Source organism: Ranitomeya imitator, chromosome 6 (assembly GCF_032444005.1).
Source record: "Ranitomeya imitator isolate aRanImi1 chromosome 6, aRanImi1.pri, whole genome shotgun sequence".
Lineage (NCBI taxonomy): Eukaryota > Metazoa > Chordata > Amphibia > Anura > Dendrobatidae > Ranitomeya > Ranitomeya imitator.
In genome coordinates this window covers 253,320,292-253,346,250 of record NC_091287.1, presented here as the reverse complement: position 1 = coordinate 253,346,250, position 25,959 = coordinate 253,320,292, and the positions used below count along the sequence as shown (strand labels likewise).

Genomic DNA, 25,959 nt, shown 5'->3' with positions numbered 1-25,959 from the left:
GATTCCAGATCACAGGAAGATCTTCCTGGGAGTATGTCTAGATTTCAGATGCAGAATATCCCTCTTACCAGAGGACAAGCTGGAGGCAATCCGAGTCAGGTACCTATTGGAACACCAAATTTCCATAAGGGTCGCTATGAAAGTGTTAGACCTAATGGCGGCATGTATACCATGCGTCAGATGGGCACAGTCACATTCAAGACTACTGCAGAGACAGATTCTGTCCATCTGGGATCGCCGCCAGTCCTCACTAGACTGTCCCATGAGGCTATACGGACCAGTACGGAAGTCTCTACGCTGGTGGACACAGACAGAGAATCTAAAGGTGGGAGTGTTATGGTCCTACTCCCCTTATGTAGTGGTCACCTCAGACGCCAGCGCGTGGGGCTGGGGAGCTCATCTACAGGGCAGAATCCTCCAGGGCAGGTGGCCAGTAGACATCAAAGAGAGATCCTCCAACTTCAAAGAACTATATGCCATCTGGGAGGCCTTAAGACGAAATCGGCTCACGCTCTCAGACTGTCAAGTCAGGATATTGTCTGACAACGGTTTCATTCTTGAAACATCAGGGAGGCCCAAGACACTGACCACTGCAGAACCTAGTGGAAAAAATATTCAGCTGGGCAGAAGGTACGGGTCTATCCATAACGGCAATTCATCTGGAAGGGTCTCAGAATGTGATAGCAGATTACCTGAGAAGACGTCGGGTGTGCCCAACCGAGTGGGAGCTGAACCAGGATATCTTCCAGGAGTCATGTCGTCGTTGGGGAACCCCCAAGATATACCTGTTTGCAAACAGAAGAAACTCGAAGGTCTCAAAATTCTTTTCTCTGAACTCTTTGGATCTTCCTGAAGGGATAGATGCCCTGAGCCAAAGGTGGGTGGAACCTCTCTCATATGCGTTTCTACCCCTGGCGCTGATCCCAGCCGTGCTACAGAAGTTCAAGGAGGACCGAGCAAAGGTCATTTTGGTCGTCCCGTACTGGCCAAGAAGGAGCTGGTTTCCTCTGCTAGGGGCCTTGGCGATCAACAACCCAATCGAGCTTCCCCTTCGGGAGGATGTCATTCACCAGCGTCCGATTTACCACCCAAACCCAGGGGAACTCCATCTTTCAGCCTGGATCCGGAAAGGGACATCTTAAAGGGAACCTGTCACCCCAAAAATCGCGGGTGAGGTAAGCCCACTGGCATCAGGGGCTTATCTACAGCATTCTGTAATGCTGTAGATAAGCCCCCGATGTTACCTGAAAGAGGAGAAAAAGACGTTATATTATACTCACCCAGGGGCGGTCCCGCTGCTGGTCAGGTCGGATGGGCGTCTCCGGTCCGCTGCGGCGCCTCCCATCTTCATTACAAGACGTCCTCTTCTGATCTCAGCCACGGCTCCGGCGCAGGCGTACTTTGCTCTGCCCTGTTGAGGGCAGACAAAGTACTGCAGTGCGCAGGCGCCGGGCCTCTGACCTTTCCGGCGCCTGCGCACTGCAGTACTTTGTCTGCCCTCAGCAGGGCAGAGCAAAGTACGCCTGCGCCGGAGCCGTGGCTGAAGTTCAGAAGAGGACGTCTTGTAATGAAGATGGGAGGCGCCGCAGCGGACCGGAGACGCCCATCCGACCTGACCAGCAGCGGGACCGCCCCTGGGTGAGTATAATATAACGTCTTTTTCTCTGATCGCCCATGACGGCACCACGGAGAGAGGGGATCCGCCCACCAAGGACAGGAAACCTACGGATAAAAAGGCGGTACCACTCTCCTGCATCAGTTGGTTTCCTGTCCTTGATGGGAGACCTACGGACTTACCAGTCAGCGTTGGAATTCCGGGGCCAACCAGTCCGATTCAGGCAGCTGGGGTCCCTCTGCCTCGGCTGGGGTGGTGACCCGAGGCACCACCGCTGGGGGCTAGTGGGCCTCAAGGGTGCGTGGAGGAGGTGACAAGGAGTTCGCGGTCACCTCCTCAGGTAAGATGCAGCAGCGGCAACATCCAGGGGGGTCCCTCTGTGGTTGCGGGAGGTGCGGCGTGGCCCTCCCCTAGCTCGCGTCAGCCTGCACACTGCAACGCCATCGGGCTTGCAGAGCCGCGCAATAAGGGTCTGCATAGGACCGGGGGTGCCGGTCAGCAGCGCCATATCTGTACTCCGGGCGCCATCTTGGAAAGTCGGCGCATGCCCGGAACTGCGCTGGTCTCGCGAGACGCCGGGGCGCCGCGGAAGCGATTGCGCAGGCGTCGGCGCTCCTCGCTGTAGCTGGACGCTCCATAGATCCCGACATGACGCTTAGGCGTTCTACAAGACGCAGGAGCGTCTGCGCAGGCGCCAGCGTTTCAGCGCTCCTCGTGCCGGCCGGGCGCTACTGCGCAGGCGCCGGGAAGTAGAAAAAAAAAAAAAAAAAAAGAGGAGCAGCGGGAAAGTTTAAATGGGAGGATTTACTTCCCCCCAGTGGCTCTGCAGTATATTGGCAGGAGCCTCAGGAGCAGTCGTGTCAGCGCCAGCGTAGCAAGTGTTGTTTTGCGCAGACCAGCAGCAGCAGTATGAGCGACCCGGCATCTCCCTTGCCTGAATCACCTCCACCTATAGCATCGCCGCAGCAGCAAAAAAGGCGGCAGCAGAAAGGTTACCAGGACACCAGCAAAGAACGCCAAAGGTCTCAACACAGCAAGGAGTCCAGCACGGCGTCGGGGAAAAAGCCAGAGGCTGAGAATTCCCAACCGGTATTTATGGGTCCTGGAGGTGGTAAGTTGATCTTCGTGAAAGTTAGAGACAGTAAGATTATTATTTGTCTCTTTTAGGGAAGGAAAAGCGTAGGTAAAACCAAGCACAAGGTCTGTGCCATCTGTAAAGAGGATCTTCCACTCGCCTGGGAGAAGCAGCTATGTAATTCCTGCATACAGCAGACGGTATCAGAAAGCCTGCCCGGGTTTGCAACAGATCTTAAAAACCTGATTAAAGAGCAGGTGGAAGACACCTTTAAATCCCTTAAAAGGGGAAGAAAACGGAGAAGGACCAGACACAGGTCCCCGTCCCCAGTCTCTAAATCTGACAGCGATAGTGCGAGTTCGGAATCCTCCGACTCCTCCTCCGCGTCTTCGTCATCCACTTCTTCCTCAGGAGGTCACAATTGTTTCCCATTAGAGGACACTGATGGCCTCATAAAGGCAGTGAGGAGTACTATGGGGTTAGTAGACTCCCACCCTAAAAAATCAGCACAAGACATTATGTTTGGGGGCTTAGAACAAAAAAAGAGGAGAGCTTTTCCGCTTAATGAAACAATTGCAGCGCTAATCAAAAAGGAATGGAAAAAACCCATGAAAAAGACTCTCCTAACTCCCAAAAGGAAATACCCCTTTGAGGATGAATCCTGCTCCTTTTGGGAAAAAGCCCCCAAATTAGATGTAGCAATAGCGAAAGCATCAAAGAAATTCGCTCTCCCGTTTGAGGACATGGGGGTCCTAAAAGACCCTATGGACAAGAAGGCGGATGCCTTCCTCAAGGGCTCTTGGGAGTCAGCGGGAGGAGGCCTGAAACCGGCAGTGGCAGCAGCATGCACATCTCGCTCCCTAATGATCTGGTTGAATCAACTAGAGGGTCAATTAAAGGGGAAAACTTCCCGAGACTTGATGCTGAAGACATTACCCGTAATAAGGGGAGCTGCGGCCTTTCTGGCTGACGCCTCGGCAGACTCTATAAGATTAGCTGCCAGGTCGGCAGTATTTGCTAATGCGGCCAGGCGTGCCCTCTGGCTTAAGAATTGGCCTGGCGATCTACAAACAAAAACAAAATTGTGTACTATCCCCTGCGAAGGGGAGTTTTTGTTCGGTTCCACATTAGATGATATCTTGGAAAAAGCAGGGGACAAGAAAAAGTCCTTTCCCTCTCTAGGTCTCCCCTCTTACAGGAAGCCCTTTCGAAACAAGAGGTTTTTCCGTAAGAACCCTGGGAGAGGCCAGGGAAAGTGGGAGGATAAGAGGAACAAGAACAAGGGGTTCATCTTTAACAAAAACCCCAGCGATACCAAGAAGCCTTCTCAATGAAGGTTCGCCCCAGGTGGGAGGGAGATTATCTCTCTTTCTCCCAGCCTGGAAAAAGATTACCTCCAGTCAATGGATTCTAAACATCATAGAATCAGGTCTGAGGCTGACATTCAAAAAATGGCCCCGTCCCTCTTTTACGATGACATCTATAAGATCTTCGGCAGAAGAACAGCTGGCACTGGAAAACGAGGTCATCGGGCTAGTAAAAAAGGGAGTACTCCTGGAGGTTCCCCCACAAGAAAGAGGGCAAGGGTACTATTCCCCTCTATTCCTGAGGAAGAAACCAGACGGTTCCTTCAGGACCATTATAAATCTAAAAAAACTAAACGATTACTTGGACGTTCAAGCATTCAAGATGGAAACGATAAAATCATCTATCAAAATGTTGTTTCCCCAATGCTTCATGGTGGTCCTGGACCTAAAGGACGCATATTATCACGTCCCAATACACAAGGATCACCAGAGGTTCCTCAGGATGGCAGTTCACATCAGGGGAGTCCTAAATCACTTCCAATTTTCAGCTCTACCATTTGGCCTTGCCATAGCCCCGAGGGTTTTCACAAAGCTGATAGCAGAGGTAATGGCTCACCTCAGGGAAGAAAATACCCTAATCGTTCCATATCTGGACGATTTCTTGGTGATAGGCTCCTCCCCGCAACATTGCGAGGATCAACTGGCAATAGTGATGCATTCTTTAAAGAAATTGGGCTGGCTAATAAACGTAGGGAAGTCCAGACTAATGCCTTCTCAGGTCCAGGAGTACCTAGGTCTCACTCTAGACTCCAAAAAGATGGAGTGTCGGCTCCCAGAGAACAAGATACAAAAACTAAAAAGTTTAGTATCAAGAACCCAATCTCTCCCCTCCATAACACTCCGTCAGGCCATGTCCCTCTTAGGCTCCATGACCTCTTGTATTCCAGCGGTCCAGTGGGCCCAATTACATTCGAGAGTCCTTCAATGGCAGATATTATCGGAGCAAATCCATCTAGGAGGGCATTTAGACGGGCAGTTGACTCTATCTCCTCGCACCAATCACTCTCTAACATGGTGGAAATCGCAGGAAAATCTTTCCCAGGGAGTCCCATGGGTAATTCAGGTCTCGAAAGTCCTGACTACAGACGCAAGCCCTTCAGGGTGGGGGGCCCATCTGGGCGACCTAGTAGCCCAGGGCATTTGGTCTCCATCTCTGGTAAACAAATCCTCCAACATGAAGGAACTCCTTGCAGTAAAATTTGGCCTTCAAGAATTCTTGGGGGTCCTTCACTCTCACCATGTAAGAGTAATGTCGGACAACCGGGTGGTAGTATCTTACCTAAATCACCAGGGGGGTACCCGTTCCAAAAATCTAATGGAAGTGACCGACTCAATCCTGCAAATAGCCGAGAGCAATCTCTTATCCCTAACAAGCCTACACATAAAGGGAGTAGACAATTACAAAGCAGACTTCCTCAGCCGGTCCAGCCTAAAACAGGGGGAATGGGAACTAAATCGGTCAATATTCACCCAGATCACAGAAAGATGGGGTGTTCCCAAAATAGATCTCTTTGCGAGCCATCTAAACAAAAAAGTAGCCTCCTTTTGCTCCCTATCTCCTCTGGGGAACCCAGTAGCGGTGGACGCTTTCCTGATATCTTGGGGTCACCATCTTGTCTATGCCTTCCCTCCTCTTATTCTGATTCCAGCAGTGCTGAGGAAGATTCGGGAGGACGGGGCGCTGGTCATCCTAATTGCCCCGTTCTGGCCGAAGAGACCTTGGTTCTCATGGATGAGGAAGATGTCAATATCCGACCCTTGGGTATTACCAGACCTTCAGGATCTATTGTCGCAGGGCCCAGTCTGTCACCCTCGAGTCAAGAACTTGCACTTGACAGCTTGGCTCTTGAAAGGAAATTATTAGAGAGCAGAGGGTTCTCTCCGGGGCTAATCTCAACCCTGTTACAAAGTAGGAAGCCGGTTACAACAAAACAATACGGCAAGGTATGGAAAAAATTTCTGTCTTCTTCAGGTGTAAGAATAGGGAAAGAAATTCCCCTTACTTCCATACTAGAATTCCTACAAAATGGGTTGGAGATGGGGTTGGCCACTAGTACCCTAAAAGTTCATGTGGCAGCTTTGGGAGCCCTATTCAATTTTGACTTGGCTTCAAACAGATGGGTCTCTAGATTTATCAGGGCAGCAGGAAGATCGAGGCCTCTTCCAGTAAAAGTTGTTCCTCAATGGGACTTAAACTTGGTCCTTAAAGCCCTGACTAGTACTCCATTTGAACCATTACGCGAAGCTTCACTGAAAAATTTATCTCTAAAAACTGCTCTGTTAGTCGCCCTCACTTCTGCCCGTAGGGTTAGCGACTTACAGGCTCTCTCAGCTAATCCTCCCTACACACAATTTCTAGAGGATAGAGTCATTTTAAAAATAGACCCAGCATATCTACCGAAAGTGGCTTCAAAATTTCACAGGTCCCAAGAGATATCTCTCCCCTCCTTCTGTCCCAACCCTAAAAATAAGGAGGAACAAACCTTACATACACTAGATGTAAAAAGGTGTCTCTTACATTACATAGAAGCCACTAGAGAGAGTAGGGAGGATCCCTCTCTGTTTGTGTGTTTCCAGGGTCCCCGGAAGGGGAAAAAAGCATCCAAAGCCACCATAGCAAGATGGATCACGGACGCCATCAGTCTCTCATACTCGGCAAGTGGGATGTCCGTTCCAGGGGAGGTTAAGGCTCACTCAACAAGGGCAGTGGCAACTTCCTGGGCGGAGAAAGCCGGAGCTTCTATAGACCAGATATGTAGAGCTGCTACCTGGTCTTCACCATCCACATTCTATAGGCACTATAGATTGGACCTAATCTCCTCTTCAGACCTTACTTTCGGTAAAAGGGTTCTGGAGGCGGTGGTCCCTCCCTGAATGTACTATCTATGCAATTCTCTCCGTGGTGCCGTCATGGGCGATCAGAGAAAAATATAGTTCTTACCGATAACGGTATTTCTCTGAGCCCATGACGGCACCCGTACATTCCCTCCCTTCACTTATGGGTGCGCACATCAAATTAGTGCCATAGTCTATTTATAGTCTTTAAACACGCGGTATCTCGTTATGATAAACAGTTAAAATTTACAAATGTTTTAGTAGTCTCCCATCGTTCTCTATGTAAAACAACTGATGCAGGAGAGTGGTACCGCCTTTTTATCCGTAGGTTTCCTGTCCTTGGTGGGCGGATCCCCTCTCTCCGTGGTGCCGTCATGGGCTCAGAGAAATACCGTTATCGGTAAGAACTATATTTTTCTCCTCTTTCAGGTAACATCGGGGGCTTATCTACAGCATTACAGAATGCTGTAGATAAGCCCCTGATGCCGGTGGGCTTACCTCACCCGTGATTTTCGGGGTGACAGGTTCCCTTTAAAGGCTTATCAGATCAGGTCATAGCCACTATCCAGGCAAGTAGAAAACCAGTCACATCGGCAATTTACCTAAAAATTTGGAAACTATTCTGTCTGGAAGGGGGCAGGTCCAATGTTGTGGCAGATATCCCGGACATACCTAGAATCTTAAACTTCCTTCAGGCAGGGTTCAACAAGGGCCATAGGCCAAGCACCTTGAAGGTGCAGGTCTCAGCATTAAGCTCTTTGACTATACACTAGCATCTCACCCGTGGATAGTAAGGTTCAGAGGCTGCGCCCCACCATTAGGCAGTTGACTCCACCTTGGGACCTTAACCTGTTCCTCAGGTCCTTGTGTAAGGGATCATATGCTCTGGGCGAGAATATGCCTATATCAATTCGCACACAGAAAACTGCATTCCTAGTAGCGATCACCACGGCTAAGAGGGTGGGGGAGATCCAAGCCCTATGTACCAGAGACCCATATCTCCAGATCAGGGAGGATAGTTTAATTTTGAAATTGGATCCCTCATTCATACCAATGGTAGGCTCTGAAAATAAACGAAATCAGGAGATAGTGTTACCTTCCTTTTGTAACAACCCTTCCAACGCGAAGGAGAAAGCCCTTCACTCTCTGGATGTCAGACAGGCGGTTTTAGATTATCTAGAGGCCACCAGTTCCTGGCGGGTGGATTCAAACCTGTTTATTCTTTTTGGGGGAAATAAGGGTAAAAAGGCCTCTAAGGCCTCAATCGCACGTTGGATCACGACCGTATTCTCAGATGCTTACCAAGCTGAGGGGATTTCTCCTCCAGCAGGTCTATGTGCCCACTCTATATGTGGGATATCTGCTTCCTGGGCCGAGAGGGCAGGAGTATCTTTAGAGTAGATCTATAGGGCAGCAACATGGGCCAGTGCTGACACTTTCTGCAAACACTATAAGCTTGATGTACTGTCACCAGGAAGTCCGTGTTTGGGTTCGGCCCCCCTCCGAACACCGGGTGTTTGTTGCGCTGCTTCTGATCGGCGTTAAAATAATTACCACCTCTCAGAGACACACGGTTCCCATGCTGTCAAATTACAGCGTGAGCCCGCAGCTGTGATCGGAGGTAATAAGTTTACCTTCAGTCACTGGCGTCGGATGATGGGACTACTGCTCCCATCAGCGTATGCCTGCTGCCGCTAGTAACAGCGAGAGCAGGCAGTGGCTGATGGGAGGATTCATCAGGTGGCACTTGCGCTCTAAATAAAAAAATTAAAATTGTGGAGAGCCCCCACCACCACCCCCCTCCCATTTTGGACAACCAGCCTTGCTAAAGCAGACAGCTGGGGGATGGTATTCTTGGGCTGGTAAGGGGCTAAAAATAGCGGCCCACAACCGCCCTGAGAAAAACACATCTGTTGGAAGTGCTAGAGTAAAGTCTTTTATTTGAAATAAAAACAAACACTTTTTTTTTCTTTTTTGTTTAAAAATAATAAACAATTATACTTGCCTAATGCCCATACCATTGAATCCCTAGTCTCTTGTTATAAAACAAGAAATGAACTGCGGTGAACTCTCCTCTGCACCATGAGACTTTTTCTCGCTGTGCTAGCGGTGATCTCACTGGAGGAAGGTCACCACAGTTCATTGGCCTAGCTGGGAAAGCAGTCTCAGTAACCTGCGGCAACCTTGATGAGGTCACCACTGCGCGGCTAGTTCTCCCGTGGTTTTCAACCTGGACAGTCTCATTTTGGCACTGTCCAGTTTGAAAACTATTTATCCCCAGACATAGATTATGACGTGGGACAGAATGTCGGACAGCTGAGGGATCTTGTTGTTTTTTTTTTAAAGATTTTTTTATCACAGGAAATGAGTAATTCAATGGGCGTTAGGTGAGTTTGACTGTTTTTAAATACAAAAGGAAAAAAGTGTTTTGTTTTTATTTCAAATTAAAGACTTTATTCTGAATGTGTGCTTATTTACATTACAGCTATAGGATTAGTAATGGATAGGTGTTTTATTGAGGCCTCTCTCCATTACTAATCCGTGGGATTGATGTCACCAGACAATACAAAGGTGACATCAACCCCACAAATATTAACCCACTTGCCACCGCTAAAGGGCAAGTGGGAAGAACCGGGCAAACCACCGGAATTGGCGCATCTAATAGATGTAACTTTTCTGAGCTGCTGCTGGGGGGCCAATATCCATGGCTCCTTACCAGCCTGAGATTACCAGCCCCCAGCTGTCTGATTCAGCAAGGCTGGTTGTCAAAAATGGGGGGTGACCCAGTGTCGTATTTTTTAATTATTTAAATAAAAACAGCGTGGGGAACCATTTGTTTTTGATATCCAGCCTTGCTAAGGCTGACAGCTGAGGGTTGCAGCCCCCAGCTGCCAGTTTTGCCTGGTTGGTTATCAAAAATACACTGGAACCCATGCTGTTTTTGTTTTAATTTATTTATTTTTTTTTTTGGTGCGGGTGCCGGCTGAAGAATACCATCAACCCACTGCCTGCTCTTGCTGTTATTAGCGGCAGCAGGCGTAGGCTGATGTGAGCAGTACTCTCATCAGCCGACCCCAGTGTCCGGAGGTAAATTTATTTTTATTTTTTACCTTCGATCACAGCTGCTGGCCCTTTCTGTCATTTGACAGCGTGGGAACCACAGCTCTGACCGGCGGTAATGATTTTATTGCCGATCAGAACCAGTGTTTGCCACGCTGTCATGCACATGACAGCGTTGGCGAACACTGGATATTTGGGCCACCCATTCATGTTAATGGGGTCTGGGTACTGTTTTGGTACCCAAACTTTTTTAACTGTTCGGCTGAACCTGCCAGACTTGAACATCCAGGAGTTAGCCCATCTCTAGTGGTAACATTTGTTCAATATGACTTGCGCTTATTTGTGGGGGGGGGGGGGAATTTTGAACTTTTTTGCAATTTTCAAACTTAAAATTCTTATACCCCTAAATCAGAGAGATGTAACGCAAAATAGTTAATAAATAACATTTCCCACATTTTTACTTTTACATCAGCACAATTTTTTTTTTTTTTTTTTAGACACCACATTCCATTTGAAGTGACTTTGAGGGGTCAATATGACAGAACCAAAAGTGAGACCATTGCAAAAACTACATGCAAGAAGTTTATTAACCCTTCAGGTGCTTAACAGAATTTTCGAAATGTGGAAGGAAAAACTGAACATTTTAACTTTTTCCGAAAATTTTTACTTTACACCCAAATTTTATTTTTGCAAGTATAGCACAAAAAATGGACCCTGAAATTTGTTCTGCAGTTTCTTCTGAGCATGTAGATACCCAATATGTGGGGGAAAACCACGGTTTGGGTGCATAGCAGAGTTTGGACAGGAAGGAGCGCCATTTGACCCTTAGAATGCAAAGTTGCTGGAACAATTGGCGAACACCATGTTGTGTTTGAGAGCCCCTGATGTGTTAGAAGAGTGAAAATCCCCCAAAACTGACCCCATTTTGGAAACTGCACCCCTCAAGGAATGTATCTAGATGTGTGGTGAGCATTTTGAACCCCCAGGTGCTTCACAGAAGTTTATAACGTTAAGCTGTGATAATAAAATCACATTTTCCCCACAAAATGTTTTTAAGCCCCAAATTTTGCATTTTTTTTAGGATAACAGGAGAAATTGCACCATACAACTTGTGATATTTATCCTGAGTACGCCGATACCCCATATTTTGGGAAAAACTACTTTTGAGTGCAAAAGCTCAGAAGGGAGGATGCGCCATATTGGAGTTCAGATTTTGTTGAAATGGTTTGAGGGTGCCATGTCACATTGAGGTGCCTGAACAACAGAACAACCCCCCATATGTGAACTCATTTTATAAAATATACCCCTCAGTGAATTGATCTAGTGGTGCAGTGATCATATTGACACCACATGTGCCTCACAGAATTTTATACCACTGAGTGGTGAAGAATAAATTATTTTTTTTATCACAAAAATGTTGTTTTAGCCCCAAGTTTTTAATTTTTCTAAGGGCTAATAGGACATCAAACTGAGGTCCATTTTTTCCTGAGTGCGCCAATACCCTACATGTAATCGGGAAATACTTTTCAAGCACAGTGCAAAGCTCAGAAGACAAAGAGCGCCAGATTATAGTGCAGATTTTACGATTATGGTTTGCAGGTGCCATGACCCACTGGGAGAGCCCATGAGGTGCCAGAACAGCAGAACCCCATTTTATAATCTACAGCTGTCAATGAATTTTATACAGTATTTTTTTGTTTTCTTTGTTCTTGATGCCTAACTGTTTCACTGCATCACATAAGCATGTTTCCTCCTATTTCTAACAATAGCCAAAAGAAACGCTTCTGCCAATTCTCACTATAATGCAGGTTGTCACTCAGGATCAGTATGTGTGGCTATAATGTGACAGTTTATTAATGTAGATTAATTCCATGTCTATTGTGGGAAAATCTCTTTAAACATCAACTATCCACATGAAATATCTGTATGCGCATTGACCTGCAAAATGGTTTTAATGGAAATCAGTTGGCAAGTTTTTCTACTCCATCTGAGAACACAATGATGTTGGGACCGAGACCCTGATTCCTGCGATGTATGACTTACTGTTTGTCTTGCTGTGCTTTTTGATCACTTTTATTTCCAGCAGCTCTGCTAGACCTGTCAATGATGAGCTCTGGACAAACCCCATTAACTGTTAGCTTCCCGTCTACACTGTGTATAGGAAGAAAGCTGACAATCATTGGTGGTGAGTGGAGATTTCAAGGACTACTTTGCTGTAGGTTTACTAGTCTTCTCATTGATAGCCTTTTTCTAACTGTTCTTTTCTTCTAAACTACAGCACGTAGTCTGGTGTAGGTCACTTACTAATTCGGCATGAGAAAACAAGTGCAGCGAGTGGCTCTAATATGCTGATCTCCTGTACCCATACAAGTTTGACATCGGACTGCAGTCGGAAGTCATCTGAGTGCAGTTTGACATCCGCAGACTCTGACAATGGAGAAGATGGAGAAATTACCGTAAGCTCTCCATCTCTTCTGCACCTGTGATACGACTCTCATGTAAGAGAATCCTATCACAGTAAGATGACACTTGGACTTTGACAGTGTTTGATCAGTGTCTTTAGCATAGTTTGCTCAATTTTTTTTTTTTTCTTCTTGCATGAGCGCATATATGGTGCCGTATGAACGTACCCGAAGCCTGACCCCTTGTCTAGTATTGGGGCATCTACTGAGCATGTGTAATATCATTGTGAGGGGAGGGAGCAGTGCCAGCTGTTATATCTTCTGTCGTGGTCCTTTATCAGCTGTGTATTAGACATTGTAATTCTGCCTCGGATAATGGAATTGCAAAGAAATCATGAAGGGACCAGAAGTAGGAGTCTAAAATCGCCCCAGTGGCCTGTGTGACAATCGCAAGATTACTCATTTTGATTTAATTTTCTTAATATAGGTCATGATAGGAAAAAAAAAAAATAATTGTTTTGTTTGTTTTTAAACACACAAGCCTGATGTAAACAGTAGATTAATTTTCTGGCCTAGCATCTAGAGAACTGCAGAGATTTCTACTAGGTCTGTTTTGATTTATGTATAGATTCAATTAGACCTGATAGGTGCTATATTCCACATTGGGCAGTTAGACACACACATAACTGTGCCAAACCAAGATCTAGATTCCCCATTAATATTGTTATGATAGTGGTTATTCATATTGCTTGTAATCTGCTGTGGACAGAACTGTGAAATATTTATCTGAAGATGTTATGTTGTCAAAGGGTGACATGTTGTGGGGCGAATAGAAGAGGGACTGGGTTCCTTCCATGGTTGAGTTGTTGGTTTTGTTCTGTTACAAAATAGAATTTTAATAAAAAAATATTTGATTTAAACAAAAAAAACAAACAGATCAATTTCTTATGATTCATTCGTTTTAAACCTGCTGCATGCCAGTTTTATTTGTAATAGTTTGCAATAAAGGAATATATATTTACACATGTATATATCTGGATTGGAAACTGGATTTTTCCCTTCTTCCCAATGCAAATGGTTAAACCCACAATAACATCTACATGTAAAAAAATATCGTAGTTACTTACGATAACTGTATTTCTCTGATCCCATGACTGCACCACGGAGAGAGGGATCCGCCCTCAGGGACAGGAAACCCACAGGTCAAAAAGGCGGGACCTCTCTTCCACCTCAGTTTGGTTTACAGAGCGTTAACAGGACTACAGCTGTAACGTAAATGGTTATTAAACAACAAAATAATTAACTTTTTTTTTTTTTTTGACACATCGCGTGACTAAGTATCAATGGTTGATTACTAGTGTGCACACCCACACGTGAGAGGGAGGGAATATAAGGGTGCCGTCATGGGATCAGAGAATTACCGTTATCGGTAAGTACCGTATTTTTCCGACCATAAGACGCACTTTTTTTCCTCCAAATTTGGGAGGAAAGTGTGGGTGCGTCTTATGGTATGGATGTAGCATGAGGGGAGGGGGGCAGCAGTGAGTGGGATCGCACTGTTATCCCACTTCAGGATGTCCCCGCTGCCCAGAATCAGTGCTGGGGAAACCATGGGGTCCCGATGATTAAGTGCAGTGAATATTCATTAGCGGCTCCCCGCCCACCTATCAGCTGAGCTGTGAGCCTAGAGCACCAAATGAATACTGCACTTAAGCAGGGACACACATGGCTTCTCCAGCGCTGATTCCTGCAGCAGCTGGGGAGGTCTGTGTGTCCGGGGGAGAGGAGGCAGCAGCAGCAGGGGCCAGAGGAGAGAGGAGATCGCTGCATACCTGCCTGCCATGCCTGGGCTGGACACTGAGTGCTGTGCACAAACAGGACCTGTTTGATGTCAGGAGTGGGCGGGCTGGAGCATCACATGGCAGCTCAGAGCCCTCCCTCTTCTTGACATCATCACAGGTCCTTCAGGCTCTCCACTAGAATCTGCAGCTTCCTCATAACCTGTGCTGTGGAAAGGAAACGAGGGAAGGCTCTGTGTGCAGTCATGGGATGCTTTTACCTCACCACAGTGTGGCTGGTTGCCACATTTAAGAGGTTAGTCTTTACAAAACACAATAAAGCACTCTGCCACTCCTTTGGTGAACTATAACTCCCAGCATGTCATAGGATCTGCAAGACATGCTGGGAGTTATAGTTCTCCCATGGGATTTTAAAGCAGCACTCCAGTGTTATTTTGCAGTGCTGGAGTGGTGCTTTAAATATAAGCCCTGTGCCCCCATTCTTATACTCACCCTCCAGCATCTTCATATAGTACTGTGCAGACACCACACTGGTCCCGCAGCTTCCAACATAATAACATACTATTATATATAATAACACCACGTATAATAGTATGTTATTTATGTTATTAAATATTTTACCACATTTTTTTGCTTTAAATATTTTTTTCCCCTATTTTCCACCTCTAAAACCTCGGTGCGCCTTATAGTCCGGTGCGTCTTATAGTCCGAAAAATACGGTAACTACGATATTCTCTTACCCCATGACGGCACCACGGAGAGAATTTCATAGAATGTGTTTTAGGGTGGGATTACTGCCTCTAAGACCCTTCTACCAAAGGTTAGATCTGAAGAGCAAGATAGGTCCAGTTGGTAGTGTTTGAAAAATGTAGAGGGAGAAGACCAAGTGGCTGCTCTACATATCTGGTCAATCGATGTTCCTGCCCGCTCTGCCCAAGAGGTTGCTACCGATCTAGTTGAATGAGCTTTGATCCCGTCTGGAACGGCTTCACTGGATGAGGCGTATGCTAGAGTAATGGCATCCCTTGCCCATCTCGCCAGCGTGGCTTTTGAAGCTTTGTGTCCTTTATTTGGGCCCAGAAAACAAACAAACAGAGACCTGCCTTTCCTACACTCCCTTGTGGCTGTTATATATTGGGTCAGACATCTCTTGAGACCTAATGGGTGTAGAGACTTTTCCTTTTCATTCTTGAGATTTGGGCAAAAAGATGGCAAGGATATCTCCTGAGATCAGAGTTAGAGGCGGGTAAGCTGAAAGAGCCTGTAAGTCACTAATTCTGCGGGCTGAGGTTAATGCTACCAGAAGAGAAGTTTTCAGGGAGATTATTTTTAAGGAAGCTTGAGATAATGGTTTAAAAGGCGCTTTAGTTAGTGCAGAAAGTACTAGATTTAGGTCCCAGGGAGGCGAAGTGTGGTGTATGACTGGTTTAGACCTAATTGAGGCTTTAATAAACCTAAAAAGGTGACTCCCTGCTAGGTTACAGTTGTATAGGGCACCTAATGCTGCGATTTGAACCTTAAGGGTACTTGTGGCTTACCCTTTTTCTAATCCTTTCTGAAGGAATTCTAGTACTTCCTGAATTGAGATTGTTCCCGACACGCTGACATTTGGATTAGAGAGGATCTTTTTCCAGACCTTGCCGTATGCTCTGGTAGTTACTGGTTTTCTACTGGACAAAAGGGTTGAAACTAAATTTGAAGAAAACCCCTTTTTTGCTAAAAGTTCCCTCTCAAATTCCAGGCTGTCATATGTAGGTTTTTTACTTGTGGATGATTTATTGGCCCCTGGCATAGATTTGGGATATCCGGGAGAACCCATGGTTCTGTTACCAACATTAAGCGTAGCCATGGGGACCACGCTTTTTGGCCAAAACGGGGCTATCATAATTACTCTCGCCCCCTCCTCTCGGATTTTCTTCAGAACTAATGGAATTAATGCTATCGGAGGAAAGGCATAAGCTAGTTGGAAGTTCCAGGGAATTAGAAAGGCGTCTAGGGTCAATGGATTCCCCTGTGGTTCGATTGAACAGAATGCCTGTGTTTTCCGGTTTAGACTGTTTGCGAACAAATCTATTTCCGGGACTACCCAGCGAGCCACAATGTGGTTGAATATCTCCTGGTTCAACTCCCACTCCCCCTGCTTTAATTGTGTTCTGCTTAAAAAATCTGCCGCCTGATTCTCTGTCCCTTTGATGTGAAGGGCTGACAGAGAAGATAGATTTGCTTCTGCCAGTGACATGATAGATTTTGTTACTTCCATCAGCAAGCGGGACTTCGTTCCCCCCTGGTGATTTATGTATGCCACCACCATGAAAGTACCCTTACGTGATGGGAACGGAGGGAAACTAGAAAGTGTTTGAGTGCGTATTCTACTGCCAAGAGTTCTTTCATGTTCGAGGAGAAGAGTTTTTTTTCTCTCTCTGACCAAGGGCTTTGGGCAATTTGATCGTTTAAATGAGCCCCCCAACCCCATGGGCTCGCATCCGTGGTCAGGGTTACAGAAACTGGCCATACCCATGGGATCCCTCTGGTTAAGTTGGCCGGATCTATCCACCAAGCTAGGGAACATATTGTTTGTGAGGAGATTTTTAAGCGCTTTTCTAAATCCCCTTTAAGGGGAGTTGTGCTTCTAATATTTCCCACTGGAGATATCTGGAGTGATGCTGAGCCCATTGGGCTGCTGGAATACAGGCTGTCATTGATCCCAACACTGACATTGCTTTCCGTAAGGTGATGACTGGCGAAAACCTTAATTGGGCTATTAGTTGTATCATGTTGGAAACTTTCGTCCCCGGAAGATGGCATTCTTGTTTTGTCGACTCTATCATTATTCCTAAGTACTTTTGTATTTGTGTTGAATCTAGAAAAATCCAGAATTATTCCAACATCCAACCCAAATTTGACAGGGCTGTCATCACCTTGTCTAACTGCTGACTGCAATGGTGTGAGGATCTGCCCACGACTAAGAGGTGCTCCAGATATGGGACTATTAGCACGTCTTGCTTCCTTATGTGGGCCATCACTTCTGCCATCAGTTTTGTAAATGCTCTCGGGGCTATGTCAAGGCCGAATGGTAGAGCTCTGAACTGATAATGTTTGTTCTCCTTGCATTATCACCGCCACTCTGAGGTATTTCTGATAACTGGGATGGATGGGCACATGATCGTATGCGTCTTTTGGGTCGACTACAGTCATAAAACAAGACGGATGAAGGGTACTGACACAGGTTTTTATTGTTTCCATCTTGAAACTCTGGGTCACTAGATATTTGTTTAATTTTTTTAGGTTAACTATTGTTTTGAAAGTCCCATCTGGTTTCGTTCGAAGGAAAAGCGGAGAGTAAAAACCTGTGTCTTTCTCCTGTTGTGGGACCTCCTGTAGGACATTCTTTGTGAGAAGACTGTATATTTCCTTTTGCAGGCCCAGTTGTTCGACCTCTGATTTTCTCTGTGGTGTTATTACAAAATGGTTGCATGGCATTGTATGAAATTTTAATTTTAGACCCGTCCTTATTATATTTAGTGTCCACTCGCTTCCTGATATTCTTTCCCAGACTTGGAGAAAGTATGTCAGTCTCCCTCCCACCTGGGGCGTACCTTCATTGGGATTGTTTCTTATTGTCCGGTTTGTTAAACATGAAGCCCCTACCTTTTAAATCTTTTCTTCCCATCCTTCTTTTTGTTTTTTTTGGGGGGCGTTTACGCATGAATTTCCTACCCCCGAAAGGGCCGTTTGTAAGGTTGGCTAAGAAACCCTGGGAAGGCTTTCTTCTTGTCTACAGCCTTTTCGAGTACGTCCTCTAGCGTAGGGCTAAACAAAATTTCTCCCTCACGTGGTATAGAGCAGGGGTCCCCAACTCCAGTCCTCAAGGCCCACCAACAGGTCATGTTTTCAGGATTTCCTTTGCATTGCACAGGTGATGCAATTATTACCTGGGCAAGACTAAGGAAATCCTGAAAACATGACATGTTGGTGGGCCTTGAGGACTGGAGTTGGGGACCCCTGGTATAGAGCATAACTTTGCTTTATTTTGAAGGTCTCCTGGCCAGCACTTGAGCCATAGTGCTCTTCTGGCTGCATTTGAAAATGAAGCTGATCTTGCCGTCAGGCTCACAGTCTATGGACGTGTCCGCCAAATATGCAGCAGCACCCCTCATTACTGACACGGAATCCAATATTGATTCCCGTGAGGTATTATTTCTCAATTGGGACTCTAGGTGGTCCAACCACACCATCCATGCTCTTGCCGTGCATGTAGCAGCTATTCCTGGTTTTAAACCCCCGCTAGCCGCTTCCCAGGAGCCTTTTAAGAAAACTTCGGCCTTGTCCATAGGGTCCTTAAGGGTCCCCATATCTTCAAAGGGTAACGCAAATTTTTTAGAGGCCTTTGCAATAGCAACATCTATTTTTGGCGCTTTTACCCAAGAAACACATGCAGGGTCGTCAAACGGATATTTCCTTTTTGGAGCTATGAGGACTTTTTGGTCTGGCCTCTTCCACTCCTTCTTTTGGGGTCTGTATTTTTTTTTGTTTAACGTGAACACCCGGCGTTACTTCTGCTCTAAGCCGCTGAACATAAGGTCTTCCGACGTTTTTTTTAGACCGAGTCTCTGCCAGCCCCATAGTTGTTCTAACCGCTTTTATGAGCGCATCTGTTTCCTCTATAGGAAAACGGTTACGACCATGATGCCACTCTTCAGAGGAGATTCAAACAGGAGAACAACTTGCAAGTGGCCACTTTAAGTAGCTTTTCTCATGATTGCACACGCCTGGCTATGAAGTTCAAAGCTCAATGAGGTTAGAAAACCAAAAAAAGTGCTTTAGTAAGTCAGTAAAAATTAGGTAGGAGTCTTTAAAACAAGAAAATGATAAGGGTGCCCATACTTATGCACCTGTCAAATTTAGTTTGAATGCAGATTGCACATTTTCTGTTGGTACAATAAACCTCATTTCAAGGCAGAAACATTACTGTGTCCAACAGTTATTAGATATATGAAACTGAAATAGCTGTTGCAAAAAAAAACTATTTTTATAAAACATTAAGCTTAAGATTAATAGGGGTGCCCAAACTTTTTCATATAACTGTATGTATGTGTTTCAATTGCTTTGTACATATTTTTTCTATTTGTTGTACCCTCTGCTGCCATCCTTGCCTACAGCTGCACTATTATGTAATAAATCCATTAAAACGTCTTTTGATAAACAAACATATAAATTCTTTTTTGAGGCTGCTACATAAGCGCATGCGTTTAAGAGTTACCATTTGCAATGATTTGTGTTTTCTAGCTACATCGATCAAGGCCGAAATCCTCAGCTGTACACAAAGGAGTGTTTGGAAAGAGCATTAGCGAAAAATGAACAAGTTAAAGGGAAAATAGACACAATGAAGGTAAGGAAGAAAATATCTGTTTAGCAAATATGAAGGAATGTTTTTAGAAAGCTGTATTTTCTCTAGTCCATTCATAATTTGACTAAAAAATTAATTACAGGGGTTGGCTACCTTTTCTATATTTTTAGGCTAAGATTTTATACCACCTCCAGGTTCTCCTTTTTCACTTGTTAGTACAGTTTTCCTTACTGCCTGTGCAGCTCTCCTGGAAGTTGATGTAAGAGGACAATGTATGGGTCTGGTCACATAAACCCTCCCAATTAACCCCTTTCTGACATTTGTCGTAATAATACGTCCCTATGCCCTGGGCCTATCTGACCAGGGACGTATTATTACTGCATGGCGATCGCCCGTTCACACAGGCTGTGCGTGGGTGATAACCGTGACTCTGCTGCCTCATTATAGTGAATGGATCCCTCGGTGGTTTCCTCTGAATCACGTCACTCAGAGATTTAGATGGAAACACCAATGTATAAGTGCTCAGCATAGAGCGCCGGATAAATGTGATACCGAACGTTATGTAAAATGTTCCCAATAAAAGCTTCAACTCAATACACAAAAAAAGCAAGTCCTCACTCAGGTCTGTCATCTGTTACTGGAAATATAGCGGGTTTCTACGTTGCTGGTAGCACAAAGGCTCTGGAAAAGCAAAATGGCTCCTCACCCGCCAAAAGAAATTCAGCAAATTCTGCTCTCCCAAATCCAAATGCCCCCTCCCTTCTGAGCCCTACAGTGTACCTAAACCACATATATCACCCACATGTTTGGCATTTCTGAAGAAATTAGAGCCCGCCTAACTTAGGGGTTCATGCCTCCAGAAGCATCATTTTGTTTTTGCATCAGTGACAAGGGCATAATATATGCAGTCTGTAGTGTGAAATCTGGAGACAGGTTCACTTTTAAGGGGTTCCATATAATCAAAAGGAATTGCCAATCCATAGAAGAGATGATCAGTGGCAGTCTGGGAATTTGTCTGGCTATTAAATAATGGGCCACATATTAGAAGGTGTTGCATAAGGGCTAGAACGGCTGCTCAGACGGTGGTCCAGAGCACCAGTTTTAATAAATGTATTTGTCTTTTTTTTACTTTTGTTGAAAAGATTTATTTTTACATTCCTTTTTTTTAATTTTTGTATTTTGCATTCTGCAGAAATTTCAAAGCCTTTTAATCCAAGAGTTGAGCAAGGTCTTTCCTGAAGATATGGCTAAATACAAGGCAATTCGAGGAGAAGAGCACCCTCCATCATGACTGCACTTCACCTTTACATGATATGAACTTCACCGACACTTACAGGATTCTATAATTCTAGCCTTGTGTTTACAAGTGTGAGAAAATGTGACTGGAAGACCTCTTATGGCAGACGTATTTCATAGGTCACATTACCTGCGATTTAGAGGGGTGAACTGAGGACATTGCGCCATACAGGCTATAGTGATCACTGGGAGACGCTGAACATGGAATATTTGAAGATTCCTCACCGTTTTCTTGCCACACGTCACAAAACCCCATACAGCACTAAATTGAGTCAAATGAATAATGCATTCTCTCTCTCCTGTTTCAGATATGTATATATTTTTTTCTACATTTTTGTTTATTTTATTTTGGTTCAATTCATAGTTATGCATTTTGTGTACTGTTTTCAATAAATGATTAAATATGTATGAAATGCCTCACTTTGCAGCTCTTGGGTCTTAACAATAGGCACAATGAGATCTGATGGAGAACTGCAGGAGAAAACACATATTCCGGTCTCCTAATATTATACATCTGACTGTGGAAATAAGACAGCAGTGACGAAAGGAGGATACCTGCAGGATCCTCTGTTTTAAAGTAGTTGTTCCAAGATGGGAGTGTGTGTATATGTCTGTATGTGTGTGTATATATATATATATACACACACACACCTATAGCACCTGTCAAGCAGCTAGCTTTTGCTCAAACTCCTTTATAAATGTATGTATTTTGAGGTTAAAAAATTTACCATTAAGTTGCCGTATATACTCGAGTATAAACCGACCCCCCTAATTTTGCCACAAAAAAACTGGGAAAACTTATTGACTCGAGTATAAGCCTAGGGTGGAAATGCAGCATTTACCGGTGAATTTCAAAAATAAAAATAGATCATTCTTGCCCCATAGCTGTGCCATATAGTGCTCTGCATGTTCATTATTTCCCCATAGCTGTGCCATATAGTGCTCTGCACCGTTCATTTTTCCCCATAGCTGTGCCATATAATGCTCTGCACCGTTCATATTTCCCCTTAGCTCTGCCATATAGTGCTCTGCACCGTTCATATTGCCCCATAGCTCTGCCATATAGTGCTCTGCACCGTTCATATTGCCCCATAGCTCTGCCATATAGTGCTCTGCACTGTTCATATTTCCCCATAGCTGTGCCATATAGTGCTCTGCACCGTTCATATTTCCCCATAGGAACACATGGGCTACTTGCACAGTGAACAAGTCTGTATGATCATGTTCACACACCACCAAGAAACCTGAAGACACAAAAGAGAATAGTAAAACCAAAAACACTCAGTTTGAAAAAATGTTGCAGTAATCCGCAAGTGCTAGTAAAAGATGTAAAAAACAGGGTATTTGGTTGATACGTTTTTTGCAAAAAATGTATACTAAGCTGCTCTACCAATCTTCACGGTATACCCTTATCAGAGCAGTCCTAACTAATGTATGCAATCCCTATCTGATGTATTTAAAAACCTGATCATCTGTATATAACCTGTGTGAACAGGGTTCAGAGAGGAAAAATCCATGTGTGCATACAGGGTAGAACAGCTTTTGTGCAGATAGCCCAAGAGGAGTGGTGGAACTCCCCAGTCTTGTAGACACAAGAGAACAATTATGGAAACAGGAACACATGGGCTACTTGCACAGTGAACAAGTCTGTATGATCATGTTCACACACCACCAAGAAACCTGAAGACACAAAAGAGAATAGTAAAACCAAAAACACTCAGTTTGAAAAAATGTTGCAGTAATCCGCAAGTGCTAGTAAAAGATGTAAAAAACAGGGTATTTTTTCAAACTGAGTGTTTTTGGTTTTACTATTCTCTTTTGTGTCTTCATATTTCCCCATAGCTGTGCCATATAGTGCTCTGCACCGTTCATATTTCCCCATAGCTGTGCCATATAGTGCTCTGCACCGTTCATATTGCCCCATAGCTGTGCCCCATATAGTGCTCTGCACCATTCATATTGCCCCATAGCTGTGCCCCTTATAGTGCTCTGCACCGTTCATATTTCCCCATAGATGCTCCACATATATCTCTGCCATTGCTGCTGCTGCTGCTGCAATAAAAAAAAAAAAAAATGCCATACTCACCTTTCTTGCTTGCAGCTCCCAGCGTCCGGTCCCGGCGTCTCTCCGCTCTGACTGATCAGGCAGAGGGCGCCGCGCACACTATATGCGTCATCGCGCCCTCTGACCTGCACAGTCAGTGCAGATAGACGCCGGGAAGATGGAGCGGCGGCTGGAACGGGGACAGGTGAATATGCGATACTTACCTGGTCCCGGTGTCCCGCTCCTTCCCCCGGACAGCTGTCTTCGGTGCCGCAGCCTCTTCCTCTATCAGCGGTCACCGTTACCGCTGATTAGTGAAATGAATATGTGGCTCCACCCCTATGGGAGGTGGAGCCACTTATTCATTTCTCTAATGAGCGGTCCCACGTGACCGCTGAACAGTGGAAGAACTGCAGCACCGAAGACTGTGGGACGGCAGGGGGAGCGCCAGGATCGCTGGAAGCAGGTAATTATGCCTCAGCGCCCTCACCCCCTCACCCGCAGACCCTGCCACCCACCTTGACTCGAGTATAAGCCGAGAGGGACACTTTCAGCCCAAAAATTTGGGCTGAAAATCTCAGCTTATACTCGAGTATATACGGTATGTTTAATTTTTTTTTTACACCATTTGGGTTTTGTTTCTCTGCTTATTCCACTTTAATGTGGTCTGTGGTCATACATCAGCTGAGAGGAGTTCCAAAAAAGAATGACAAGTTATCAACTCCCATGCTCGATTGATGGATTCACAAATCATTGCAAGAAAGAGGCAATGAAAGCCAAATGGGGCTAAAGTTTCAATTAAATCAAACAAATTTTTATTTATTTTTAAGATAGATCAGAAATCATGGGTTCTTAACCCCTTCCCGACCTGTGACACAGCGTATGCGTCATGAAAGTCGTTGCCAATCCGACCTGTGACGCATATGCTGTCACAGAATGATTGCGCTCCTGCAGGTCGGGTGAAAGGGTTAACTGTAATTTCACCCGACCTCCAGGGACAGGGGGAGTGGTACTTCAGCCCCCCCCGTGGCTACGATCGCTCTGATTGGCTGTTGAAAGTGATGTTTCACTTTCAATCAGAACAATCGTAATATTTCACGAATGAAAATTGGTGAAATATTACAATCCAGCCATGGCCGATGCTTCAATATCATCTGCCATGGCTGGAGACCGCGATCTGCTCCCGCCATCGATCCACTGCCCCGTCCTCCGTCCTGTCTTCTGCTGTCCTCCGCTCCCCTCCGTCCTCCTGTCCGCTCCCCCCTGCGTCCGATCACACCCCCCCTTCCCCCACCCCCACGTGGTCCGATCCCACACCCGCATACTTTCCGAGCTCCGATGTCCCTCCCGGTGTCTGTCTTCTCCATGGGCGCCGCCATCCGGCAGATTCATTCCAGGTACATTTTGATTGCTGTGATAGGTTCTATCACAGTGATCAAAATAAAAAAAATAATAAATAACCACCCCCACCCTTTATCACCCCCATAGGTAGGGACAATAATGAAATAAAGAAAATGCATTTACTTTTATTTTTCCACTAGGTTTAATGTTAGAACTAGGGTTAGAACTAGGGTTAGGGTTGCAATTAGGGTTAGGGATAGAATTAGGGTTAGAACTAGGGTTGGGGTTAAAACTAGGGTTAGGGTTGCAATTAGGGTTAGGGTTGCAATTAGTGTTAGGGTTGGAATTAGGATTAGGGTTGCAATTAGGATTAGGGTTGCAATTAGGGTTAGGGTTGCAATTAGGGTTAGGGTTGCAATTAGGGTTAGGGTTGAAGTTAGGGTTAGGGTTGAAGTTAGGGTTAGAATTAAGGTACCTTCACACTGAACAACTTAACAACGATATCGCTAGCGATCCGTGACGTTGCAGCATCCTGGATAGCGATATCGTTGTGTTTGACACGCAGCAGCGATCTGGATCCTGCTGTGACATCGTTGGTCAGAGCAGAAAGGCCAGAACTTTATTTCGTCGCTGGATCACCCGCAGACATCGCTGAATCGGAGTGTGTGACGCTGATTCAGCGATGTCTTCACTGGTAACCAGGGTAAACATCGGGTTACTAAGCGCAGGGCCGCGTTTAGTAACCCGATATTTACCCTGGTTACCAGTGTAAATGTAAAAAAAAAAAAAACACTACATACTTACATTCCGGTGTCTGTCGTGTCACCTGGCGTTCTGCTTCCCTGCACTCCTGCATCCTGTGTCAGCGCCGGCTGGCCGTAAAGCACAGCGGTGATGTCACCACTCTGCTTTACGGCCGGCGCTTACACCGTGCAGGGAAGCAGAACGCCCAGGGACACAACAGACACCGGAATGTAAGTATGTAGTGTTTGGTTTTTTTACATTTACACTGGTAACCAGGGTAAACATCGGGTTACTAAGCGCGGTCCTGCGCTTAGTAACCCGATGTTTACCCTGGTTACCCAGGGACCTCGGCATCGTTGGTCGCTGGAGAGCTGTCTGTATGACAGCTCTCCAGCGACCACACAGCGACGCTGCAGCGATCAGCATCGTTGTCTAGATCGCTGCAGCATCGCTAAATGTGATGGTACCTTTAGGCTATGTGCACACGGTGCGGATTTGGCTGCGGATCGGCCGCTGCGGATTCGTAGCAGTTTTCCATCAGGTTTACAGTACCATGTAAACCTATGGAAAACCAAATCTGTTGTGCCCATGGTGCAAAAAAAAAACACACGCGTTATTTTCCCCAGCATGTCAATTCTTTGTGCGGATTCCGCAGCGTTTTACACCTGTTCCTCAATAGGAATCCGCAGGTGAAATCCGCACAAAAATCACTGGAAATGCATGGTAAATCCACAGGTAAAACGCAGTGCACATGGCCTTAGGGTTGGAATTAGGGTTAGGGTTGGAAATGGGGTTAAGATTAGGGTTAGGGGTGTGTTAGGATTAGGGTTCGGATTAGGGTTAGGGGTGTGTTGGGGTTAGAGTTGTGATTAGGGTTATGGGTAGAGTTGGGATTAGGGTTTGGATTAAGGTTAGGGGTGTGATTAGGGTTATGGTTGGGATTAAGGTTAGGGGTGTGTTGTTGCGTTTAGTGTTGGAGTTAGAATTGAGGGGTTTTCACTGTTTAGGCACATCAGGTGTCTCCAAACGCAACA

At 45.5% G+C, this 25,959-nt stretch overlaps 1 protein-coding gene across 1 annotated transcript in view; it reads left to right on the top strand.

The window, feature by feature from the left end:
• MED10 (mediator complex subunit 10) overlaps positions 1-22,050 on the top strand; it is a 33,842-nt gene extending 11,792 nt beyond the window's left edge. Inside the window, exons 3-4 of the mRNA XM_069730580.1 lie at positions 19,440-19,542; positions 20,693-22,050. Coding sequence (XP_069586681.1) covers positions 19,440-19,542; positions 20,693-20,791 — 202 coding nt within the window. The 3' untranslated portion in view covers positions 20,792-22,050. The remainder of the gene's footprint in view (positions 1-19,439; positions 19,543-20,692) is intronic.
• The last annotated feature ends 3,909 nt before the right edge of the window (positions 22,051-25,959 follow it).